Source organism: Salvelinus alpinus, chromosome 5 (genome assembly GCF_045679555.1).
Source record: "Salvelinus alpinus chromosome 5, SLU_Salpinus.1, whole genome shotgun sequence".
Lineage (NCBI taxonomy): Eukaryota > Metazoa > Chordata > Actinopteri > Salmoniformes > Salmonidae > Salvelinus > Salvelinus alpinus.
Genome location: NC_092090.1, coordinates 94,040,291 through 94,052,490, shown reverse-complemented (window position 1 = coordinate 94,052,490; position 12,200 = coordinate 94,040,291). Strand labels below are relative to the sequence as shown.

Below are 12,200 nucleotides of genomic sequence, written 5' to 3'. Positions count from 1 at the left end.
AGTAGCACTGTAGTAACAATGGTAGTAACACTGGCAGTAACACTGGTAGTAACACTGGTAGTAGCACTGGTAGTAACACTGGTAGTAACACTGGTAATATCACTGGTAATATCACTGGTAGTAACAATGGTAGTAACACTGGCAGTAACACTGTAGTAGCACTGGTAATATCACTGGTAGTAACACTGGTAGTAACACTGTTGTAGTCGCACTGGTAGTAACACTGTTGTAGTCGCACTGCTAGTAACACTGGTAGTAGCACTGGTAGTAACACTGTTGTAGTCGCACTGGTAGTAACACTGGTAGTAGCACTGGTAGTAACACTGTTGTAGTCGCACTGGTAGTAACACTGGTAGTAACACTGTAGTAACACTGGTAGTAACACTGCAGTAACACTGTAGTAGCACTGGTAGTAACACTGGTAGTAACACTGGTAGTAACACTGTAGTAGCACTGGTAGTAACACTGCAGTAACACTGTAGTAGCACTGGTAGTAACACTGGTAGTAGCACTGGTAGTAGCACTGGTAGTAACACTGGTAGTAACACTGGTAGTAACACTGTAGTAGCACTGGTAGTAACACTGGTAGTAACACTGTAGTAACACTGGTAGTAGCACTGGTAGTAACACTGGTAGTAACACTGGTAGTAACACTGGTAGTAGCACTGGTAGTAACACTGGTAGTAGCACTGGTAGTAACACTGTAGTAACACTGGTAGTAGCACTGGTAGTAGCACTGGTAGTAACACTGGTAGTAACACTGGTAGTAACACTGGTAGTAACACTGGTAGTAACACTGGTAGTAGCACTGGTAGTAACACTGTAGTAACACTGGTAGTAACACTGGTAGTAACACTGGTAGTAACACTGGTAGTAGCACTGGTAGTAACACTGGTAGTAACACTGTAGTAACACTGGTAGTAACACTGGTAGTAACACTGGTAGTAACACTGTAGTAACACTGGTAGTAACACTGGTAGTAACACTGGTAGTAACACTGGTAGTAACACTGGTAGTAACACTGTAGTAACACTGGTAGTAACACTGTAGTAACACTGGTAGTAACACTGGTAGTAGCACTGGTAGTAACACTGGTAGTAACACTGTAGTAACACTGGTAGTAACACTGGTAATATCACTGGTAGTAACACTGTAGTAACACTGGTAGTAACACTGGTAGTAGCACTGGTAGTAACACTGGTAGTAGCACTGGTAGTAGCACTGGTAGTAACACTGGTAGTAACACTGGTAGTAACACTGGTAGTAACACTGGTAGTAGCACTGGCAGTAGCACTGGTAGTAACACTGGTAGTAACACTGTAGTAGCACTGGTAGTAACACTGGTAGTAGCACTGGTAGTAACACTGGTAGTAACACTGCAGTAGCACTGGTAGTAGCACTGGTAGTAACACTGTAGTAACACTGGTAGTAACACTGGTAGTAACACTGGCAGTAGCACTGGCAGTAGCACTGGTAGTAACACTTGTAGTAACACTGTAGTAGCACTGGTAGTAACACTGCTAGTAACACTGTAGTAGCACTGGTAGTAACACTGGTAGTAGCACTGGAAGTAACACTGGTAGTAACACTGGCAGTAGCACTGGCAGTAGCACTGGTAGTAACACTTGTAGTAACACTGTAGTAGCACTGGTAGTACCACTGGTAGTAACACTGGTAATAACACTGGTAGTAGCACTGTAGTAACACTGTAGTAGCACTGGTAGTAACACTGGTAGTAGCACTGCAGTAGCACTGGTAGTAACACTTGTAGTAACACTGTAGTAGCACTGGTAGTAACACTGGTAGTAACACTGGTAATAACACTGGTAGTAGCACTGTAGTAACACTGTAGTAAGCACTGGTAGTAACACTGCAGTAGCACTGGTAGTAACACTGTAGTAGCACTGGTAGTAACACTGGTAGTAGCACTGGTAGTAACACTGTAGTAGCACTGGTAGTAACACTGGTAGTAGCACTGGTAGTAACACTAGTAGTAGCACTGGTAGTACTACTGTAGTAACACTGGTAGTAGCACTGGTAGTAACACTGGTAGTAACACTGGTAGTAACACTGGTAGTATCACTGGTAGTAACATTGGTAGTAACACTGCAGTAACACTGGTAGTAACACTGGTAGTAACACTGGTAGTATCACTGGTAGTAACACTGGTAGTAACACTGCAGTAACACTGGTAGTAACACTGTAGTAACACTGGTAGTAACACTGGTAGTAACACTGGTAGTAGCACTGGCAGTAGCACTGGTAGTAACACTGGTAGTAACACTGTAGTAACACTGTAGTAGCACTGGTAGTAACACTGGTAGTAACACTGGTAGTAACACTGGTAGTAACACTTGTAGTAACACTGGTAGTAGCACTGGTAGTAACACTGGTAGTAACACTGTAGTAGCACTGGTAGTAACACTGGTAGTAGCACTGGTAGTAACACTGGTAGTAACACTGTAGTAGCACTGGTAGTAACACTGGTAGTAGCACTGGTAGTAACACTGGAAGTAACACTGGTAGTAACACTGGCAGTAGCACTGGCAGTAGCACTGGTAGTAACACTTGTAGTAACACTGTAGTAGCACTGGTAGTAACACTGGTAGTAACACTGGTAATAACACTGGTAGTAGCACTGTAGTAACACTGTAGTAGCACTGGTAGTAACACTGCAGTAGCACTGGTAGTAACACTTGTAGTAACACTGTAGTAGCACTGGTAGTAACACTGGTAATAACACTGGTAATAACACTGGTAGTAGCACTGTAGTAACACTGTAGTAGCACTGGTAGTAACACTGGTAATAACACTGGTAGTAGCACTGTAGTAACACTGTAGTAAGCACTGGTAGTAACACTGCAGTAGCACTGGTAGTAACACTGCAGTAACACTGTAGTAGCACTGGTAGTAACACTGGTAGTACCACTGGTAGTAACACTGTAGTAGCACTGGTAGTAACACTGGTAGTAGCACTGGTAGTAACACTGGTAGTAGCACTGTAGTAGCACTGGTAGTAACACTGGTAGTAGCACTGGTAGTAGCACTGGTAGTAACACTGGTAGTAACACTGGTAGTAACACTGGTAGTAACACTGTAGTAGCACTGGTAGTACTACTGTAGTAACACTGGTAGTAACACTGGTAGTAACACTGGTAGTAACACTGGTAGTAGCACTGGTAGTAACACTGGTAGTAACACTGGTAGTAACACTGGTAGTAACACTGGTAGTAACACTGGTAGTAACACTGGTAGTACTACTGTAGTAACACTGGTAGTAACACTGGTAGTATCACTGGTAGTAACACTGGTAGTAACACTGTAGTTGTAGCACTGTAGTAGTAACACTGGTAGTAACACTGGTAGTAACACTGGTAGTAGCACTGGTAGTAACAGATACAGATGCCTTCCCTTGTAGTCAATCTCTCTAAAATGTAATGTATTAATGTAGGACGTTGATTGAATCAATAGTTTATGCTTACTGTTATGTACAATATTTGTGTGTCAATTGTCTTGAATTCAATAATTTAGTTTGTAGACTGAAGTAGTATTATGTTTTGATCAATTATATTCTTATATTGATGAAACACAGCATAATTTGGAGGGGGAAAATAATGCCTAGTCTATTTATCAATGTCGAGCCAAACTGTTATCAACCACAGAGACAGAGGATCCCATTTGTTTTCCCCACTGCGATCTCCTCCTGTTCATTTGCTTCACTACTTAACTGTGGGTGCCAGAGATTCTCACTGGCATGTCCTCTGCTTGTTTTGAGAAGACGAGAATGTCCTCACCCCTCTCTTGCCCTTACTAGCTTACCCCTCCTCTCCCTTGTTCCTCTCCCCAACCCCTGACCTTCTCCATGGGCAACAGAAGCTCAGAGAGGTGTGAGAGGAGCAGGCAGAGGAGCAGGGTTAGTGGTGGGGGTTCCAGCCAGGCCAGGAGCGATCAGCTGCCGCTTTGTTGTCTTATCCACAAGGAGTCCGGGGAGGGGAGAGGGGGCTGGCCCTGGCCTAGCCAGCCCCACTACTACTACACACATACTGCACTGTGAGAGGGAGAAATGTAACTCCTCTCTCTCTCTCTCTCTCTCTCTCTCTCTCTCTCTATCGCACACTCTCTCTCTCGTGCGCTCTCTCTCTCTCACACAGCTGGCCAGTCAGTGTGGAGCAGGACCAGTAATTGAGGCTGCTGTGTGTGTTGTGCAGAGTGGAGTTTCTCATACCGTGGACAGAGAGGAGACACAGGCGCGCATTCCCCAGTCTGAGCACACACACACACAGGGGGGAGAGCGAGAACCAGGGAATTGAGACATTGTGTGGAGGCCGGAGCCTGAGGGAGTTCTCCCCTCATCTGTAGCCCGGCTAGCAGTCGAGACACCATGCTGGTGCTGTGGGAAGGAGCACACTGGAGCCATCTCATCTTGCTTGGACTTTTGTCTCTGCGCTACCAGACCTACGGTGAGTACTACTGAGTGGACTAACACACCGCTCCGTACACTTTATCTCGCTCTGTATGTTTGTCTCTTTCACACTCACTCTCTCTCCTACACAGCTCTCCTCAGTCCCAGGGTTAGGGGTAGTCCCCAGGGGGAAACAGCCTGGGGAACGATCCGTGGTAAGGGACCTGACACTTTCAGACTGGTCACACTATATATTGGATTGAAATATGTTGGGTGATATGTTACATATTAAGGATCGCATGTACGGTACAGTAGTCCAAGTGTGGAATGCTTTAAAGTCTATAGGGAATATACAGCTTAATTTGCCTTGCATGCTTTAAACTACGACAACATGGTATTCAGTTCCCTTCTCGTTTTGATAGTATCAAAGTTAGCCTTTTCTCTAGATTTCAATGGACTTGGATTTTAAAAATCGTCAATGACGCAGCCGAATACTTTTTGGTTCAAAGTTATAATTTTGATTAACCAAATTAAGTCTTGTTTAATTTATATTCACACAAATAATGATTAAAACATGGCAATATTATATTGTTAGAACATCTAGATTCAAGAATATATCCTCTATTTTTAATGGAAGTTGGCTATTTGTTTTGGTGGCTTGGAATGATCATTTTTGTGGATTACAGAAACAGATGAATTTAGAGAAAAATTAGGAAATTCTATCGGTCGCTATGACAAAGGTTAATCTTAAAAGCAAGGGTTGTTGGCTGCAAGCCGTTTACCAATTAGATGTACAGTGGGGAGAACAAGTATTTGATACACTGCCGATTTTGCAGGTTTTCCTACTTACAAAGCATGTAGAGGTCTGTAATTTTTATCATAGGTACACTTCAACTGTGAGAGACAGAATCTAAAACAAATATCCAGAAAATCACATTGTATGATTTTTAAGTAATTAATTTGCATTTTATTGCATGAAATAAGTATTTGATACATCAGAAAAGCAGAACTTAATATTTGGTACAGAAACCTTTGTTTGCAATTACAGAGATCATACATTTCCTGTAGTTCTTGACCAGGTTTGCACACACTGCAGCAGGGATTTTGGCCCACTCCTCCATACAGACCTTCTCCAGATCCTTCAGGTTTGGGGGCTGTCGCTGGGCAATACGGACTTTCAGCTAACTCCAAAGATTTTATATTGGGTTCAGGTCTGGAGACTGGCTAGGCCACTCCAGGACCTTGAGATGCTTCTTACGGAGCCACTCCTTAGTTGCCCTGGCTGTGTGTTTCGGGTCGTTGTCATGCTGGAAGACCCAGCCACGACCCATCTTCAATGCTCTTACTGAGGGAAGGAGGTTGTTGGCCAAGATCTCGCGATAAATGGCCCCATCCATCCTCCCCTCAATACGGTGCAGTCGCCCTGTCCCCTTTGCAGAAAAGCATCCCCAAAGAATGATGTTTCCACCTCCATGCTTCACGGTTGAGATGGTGTTCTTGGGGTTGTACTCATCCTTCTTCTTCCTCCAAACACGGCGAGTGGAGTTTAGACCAAAAAGCTATATTTTTGTCTCATCAGACCACATGACCTTCTCCCATTCCTCCTCTGGATCATCCAGATGGTCATTGGCAAACTTCAGACGGTCCTGGACATGCGCTGGCTTGAGCAGAGGGACCTTGCGTGCGCTGCAGGATTTTAATCCATGACGGCGTAGTGTGTTACTAATGGTTTTCTTTGAGACTGTGGTCCCAGCTCTCTTCAGGTCATTGACCAGGTCCTGCCGTGTAGTTCTGGGCTGATCCCTCACCTTCCTCATGATCATTGATGCCCCACGAGGTGAGATCTTGCATGGAGCCCCAGACCAAGGGTGATTGACCGTCATCTTGAACTTCTTCCATTTTCTAATAATTGCGCCAACAGTTGTTGCCTTCTCACCAAGCTGCTTGCCTATTGTCCTGTAGTCCATCCTAGCCTTGTGCAGGTCTACAATTTTATCCCTGATGTCCTTACACAGCTCTCTGGTCTTGGCCATTGTGGAGAGGTTGGAGTCTGTTTGATTGAGTGTGTGGACAGGTGTCTTTTATATAGGTATCGAGTTCAAACAGGTGCAGTTAATACAGGTAATGAGTGGAGAACAGGAGGGCGTCTTAAAGAAAAACTAACAGGTCTGTGAGAGCCGGAAATCTTACTGGTTGGTAGGTGATCAAATACTTATGTCATGCAATAAAATGCAAATTAATTACTTAAAAATCATACAATGTGATTTTCTGGATTTTTGTTTTAGATTCCGTCTCTCACAGTTGAAGTGTACCTGTGATAAAAATTACAGACCTCTACATGCTTTGTAAGTAGGAAAACCTGCAAAATCGGCAGTGTATCAAATACTTGTTCTCCCCACTGTATATTCTTGCTTGGGTCTGTCGTTCTATTTGTATTTATTGTAGTCATTGTAGTGGATTACAGTAACATCATTGTAGTGGATTACAGTAACAGTAGCTTTAAGGGAAATGTGAGTGAGCAGCCTGCTCTTGGTCCATGTTAGTTAGAGTTAGGGTTTGTTTAGTGGTGTGTCCCTAGCAGGCAGATAGATGGTGGTGTATTCATTTAGGAACCAAATGGGCAGAAACAAGGAGGGACCTACCTGAATTTGTCCAATAACTAATGAAATGTTTTGCTACGGTCTGTACTAATGAATCAATCCCAGAGTAGTGGGTCAACCAGGCAGGGATCCGCAGCTGTCTCCCACTTGTTTGACACACAGTTGGACTCCCAGCTTAAAAACCACTCAACCCTCCTTCTGCCAGGGCACACAATGATTGAGCTCACACACACACACACACACACACACACACACACACACACACACACACACACACACACACACACACACACACACACACACACACACACACACACACACACACACACACACACACACACACACACATGCATATACACACATGCAGTCTTACAAAACACACACACACACTCATGAAACACACGAATGCACACAGACTCTCAAAGCACGCACGCATCTGCGCACATCCACACACACAAAACACACACCCACACACAAAACACACACCCACACACAAAACACACACCCACACACAAAACACACAGGTTGCAGTGAGGGCACATCCTCTAAAAATTATATGTTCTACAAAAACCAGACCTTGTCCTATCAGGGAGTTCAATCTAACAGAATTAACCTGAAAATGCTGACCAAGTTCTCTAAATGGTGCTTCTTATAGAAGAGACACTGCGTTCATAGATGTAAGGTACCTTGTGTTGTGTCTGGTTCTATGTAGAGCTTATGATGTGAACAGGCTTAGGTTGGTCTCTGTAATGTTAAGTAAGATTAAGTAGTCATACCCGTTCAGCGTAATGTATGTATGTCCATAATGCACTGCTTTCTGTATGTTATACTTCTGTCATGTGCTGAAATGTATGACAATCCATAACTTGCATTAAGTAGGCGACTACACTGTTTAGTACTGCAAACCAGCAATTATCCATACTACAAAACCTACTTTGTTTTCATTTAGTATTTTAGTTAACTCGATGAGTTAAGTCGTATTTGCTGATATTCAATTATTTCTTCCTTGGTAATAATTTGTAACACATTTCAGTTTTCTTTAGTCTGTGTTTACTATCATCAGCAGATAAATGAAGCATACATTTATTTAGATCAATGACATGAAACCCCATTTACTTGGTCAGCTTTTAACCCTTTGCTACTGTTTGATTGGGCCTACACCCTTTATGTTCCTGGTCAATTTGACCTGTTGACTTGGAAGTAAATTAATATAGATATATGATTTTAACCTCCCAAAATGTATTTTCTAGTAGCTGAGAATGTCGTCATTTCATCCCATGAGTTAATCGACCCAACTGTTCAACATTTCGAGAGAAATGTTTGATAACTTTACCGAAGTCGTAAGTGAATCAAATTGACATTTTATGATATTTGTGAATTTCTTTTCCTTTTTTTGTTGCCAAACTTCAGATCAATGTACCTCGGTCTCTGAACATCACAGGGAAAATATACGGTCCCACTTTATTTTGATAGTCCAGATTTTCCATCTATACGGTACATTCGGAAAGTATTCAGACCCTTTGAATTTTCCACATTTTGTTACGTTACAGCCTTTTTCTAAATTAAAATTAATTCACCCTCATCAATCTACACAAACTACCCCATAATGGCAAAGCAAAAACAGGTTTTTAGAAATTTCTGCAAATGTGGAAAAAATTGAAAAAAACATTTACAGTTGAAGTCGGAAGTTTACATACACCTTAGCCAAGTACATTTAAACTCGGTATTTCACAATTCCTGACATTTAATCCTAGTAAAAATTCCCTGTTTTAGGTCAGTCAGGATCATCACCATATGTTAATAATGTGAAATGTCAGAATAATAGTAGAGAGAATTTATTTTATTTCTTTCATCACATTCCCAGTGGGTCAGAAGTTTACATACACTCAATTTCTATTTGGTAGCATTGCCTTTAAATTGTTTAACTTGGGTCAAACGTTTCGGGTAGCCTTCCACAAGCTTCCCACAATAAGTTATGTGAATTTTGGCCCATTCCTCCTGACAGAGCTGGTGTAACTGAGTCAGGTTTGTAGGCCTCCTTGCTCGCACATGCTTTTTCAGTTTTGCCCACACATTTTCTATGGGATTGAGGTCAGAGCTTTGTGATGGCCACTCCAATATATTGATTTTGTTGCCCTTAAGCCATTTTGCCACAACTTTGGAAGTATGCTTGGGATCATTGTCCATTTGGAAGACCCATTTGCGACCAAGCTTTAACTTCCTGACTGATGTCTTGAGATGTTGCTTCAATATGTCCACATAATTTTCCTTCCTCATCAGCCATCTATTTTGTGAAGTGCACCAGCCCCTCCTGCAGCAAAGCACCCCCACAACATGATGCTGCCACCCCGTGCTTCACGGTTGGGATGGTATTCTTCAGCTTGCAAGCATCCCCCTTTTTCCTCCTAACATAACGATGGTCATTATGGCCAAACAGTTCTATTTTTGTTTCATCAGACCAGATGGCATTTCTCCAAAAGTACAATCTTTGTCCCCATGTGCAGTTGCAAACCGTAGTCTGGCTTTTTTATGGCGGTTTTGGAGCAGTGTCTTCTTCCTTGCTGAGCGGCCTTTCAGGTTATGTCGATATAGGACTCGTTTTACTGTGGATATAGATATTTTAGTACCTGTTTCCTTCAGCATCTTCTCAAGGTCCTTTGCTGTTGTTCTGGGACTGATTTGCACTTTTTTTTGCACCAAAGTACGTTCATCTCTACGTCTCCTTCCTGAGCGATGTGATGGCTGCGTGATCCCATGGTGTTTATACTTGCGTGCTATTGTTGAACAGATGAACGTGGTACCTTCAGGCATTTGGAAATTGCTCCCAAGGATGAACCAGACTTGTGGAGGTCTACAATTTTTTTCTGAGGTCTTGGCTGATTTCTTTTGATTTTCCCATGATGTCAAGCAAAGAAGTACTGAGTTTGAAGGTAGGCCTTGAAATATATCCACAGATACACCTCCAATTGACTCAATAATCCTATCAGAAGCTTCTAAAGCCATGACATAATGTTCTGGAATTTTCCAAGCTGTTTAAAGGCACAGTGAACTTAGTGTATGTAAACTTCTGACCCACTGGAATTGTGATACAGTGAATTAATCTGTCTCTAAACAATTGCTGGAAAAATTACTTGTGTCATGTTACAAAGCAGATGTCCTGACTGACTTGCTAAAACTAGTTTGTTAACAAGAAATGTGTAGAGTGGTTGAAAAACGAGTTTTAATGACTCCAATCTAAGTGTATGTAAACTTCCGACTTCAACTGCACATAAGTATTTAGACCCTTTTCCTCAGTATTGTGTTGATGCACCTTTGACAGTGAAAGCCTTGAGTCTTCTTGGGTATGAGGCTACAAGCATGGTACACCTGTACATGCAGAGTTTCTCCCATTCTTCACTGCGGTCCTCTCAAGCTCTGTCAGGCTGGATGGGGAGCGTCGCTGCACAGTTATTTTCAGCAACTTCCAGAGACCTTCCAGAGATCAATTCCGGGCTCTGGCTGGGCCACTCAACGACATTCAAAGAATTGTCCCGAAGCTACTCCTGCGTTGTCTTGGCTGTGTGCTTAGGGTCATTGTCTTGTTGGGAGATAAACCTTCTCTCCAGTCTAAGGTCCTGAGCGCTCTAGAGCAGGTTTTCATCAAGGATCTCTCTGTACTTTGCTCCGTTCACCTTTCCCTCGATCCTGACTAGTCTCCCAGTTCCTGCCGCTGAAAAACACTGTGAAAGCATTATGCTGCCGCCATCATGCTTAACCATAAGAGTGGTACCATGTTTCCTCCAGACTTGACGCTTGGCATTCAGGACAAAGTTTCATCAGACCAGAGAATGTTGTTTCTCATGATCTGAGAGTCCTTTAGGTGCCTCTTGGCAAACTCCAAGTGGGCTTTCATGTGGCTTTTACTGAGAAGTGGCTTCCGTCTGGCCACTCTACCATAAAGGCCTGATTGGTGGAGTGTTGCAGAGATGGTTGTCCTTCTGGAAGTTTCCCCCATCTCCACAGAGGAACTCTGGAGCTCCCTGACCAAGGCCCTTCACCCCTGATTGCTCAGTGTAGCCGGGCGGCCAGCTCTAGGTAGTCTTGGTGGTTCCAATCTTCTTCCATTTAAGAATGTTGGAGGCCACTGTTCTTGGGAACCTTCAATGCTGCAGACATTTTTTGTTACCCTTCCCCAGATCTGTGCCTTGACACAATCCTGTCTTTGAGCTCTACGGACATTTCCTTCGACCTCATGTCTTGGTTTTTGCTCTGACATGCACTGTCAACTGTGGGACCTTTTATAGAGACAGGTGTGTGCCTTTCCAAATCATGTCCAATCAATTTCATTTACCACAGGTAGACTCCAATCAAGTTGTAGAAACATCTCAAGGGTGGTCAATGGAAACAGGATGCACCTGAGCTCAATTTCAAGTCTCATAGCAACGGGTCTGAATATTTATGTAAATAAGGTATTTCTGTTTTTTTTATAAATTTGCAAAAATGTATAAAAACCTGTTCGCTTTGTCAATATGGGGTATTGTGTGTAGATGAGGGAAATATGTATTTAATCCATTTTAGAATAAGGCTGGAGCATAACAAAATGTGGGAAAAGTGAAGGGGACTTTCCGAATGCACTGTAGTTCTACAGATGGTCATATTACGAACAAACGATTGATAAGCAACTGCTTGTTACGGTTACGGTAAGGTTTTAAATAAGGGTGAAGGTTAGGGTAAGGTTGTAAATAAGGGTTAAGGTTGGGGTAAGGTTGTAAATAAGGGTTAGGGTAAGGTTTTAAATAAGGGTGAAGGTTAGGGTAAGGTTTAGACTCATAGTTAGGCATGTAAATGAAGGGTTATGGTGAAGAAATTACGTAGAATAGTATTTTAGTGATTTCAAACTCTGTTCCGGGTCAAATTGACCGTGAACATAAGGGAAGGGTTAAGCTTTTGTTAAGGATACAAACATTGAACTGGTTAAATGTTTTCATTTCTACACTCAAGGCCTTGTGTCCAAATGTTTGTACTGTAGTGCACCCTGTCAAGAACCAGACATATGTTCACCGATTTTAAAATGGGAGTTCTACCAAGACCACTTGAAATGTGCCTTTGACTTTAGATAGACTAAATCGATGGGTAGAATGGACGTGTAAGCATCGCCCATTTCCTCTTATGACTTTAACTATCTCTTTCCTCTGCCTGTCTTCTTGGCCTTTTCATTA

General features: G+C 42.6%; 1 protein-coding gene across 1 annotated transcript in view; it reads left to right on the top strand.

The window, feature by feature from the left end:
- The window catches only part of bmpr1ba (bone morphogenetic protein receptor, type IBa), a 150,708-nt gene that overhangs the window by 88,063 nt on the left and 50,445 nt on the right, over positions 1-12,200 (top strand). The window contains exon 2 of the mRNA XM_071404227.1: positions 4,152-4,460. Within this exon, the coding sequence (XP_071260328.1) occupies positions 4,382-4,460 (79 nt within the window). The 5' untranslated portion in view covers positions 4,152-4,381. The remainder of the gene's footprint in view (positions 1-4,151; positions 4,461-12,200) is intronic.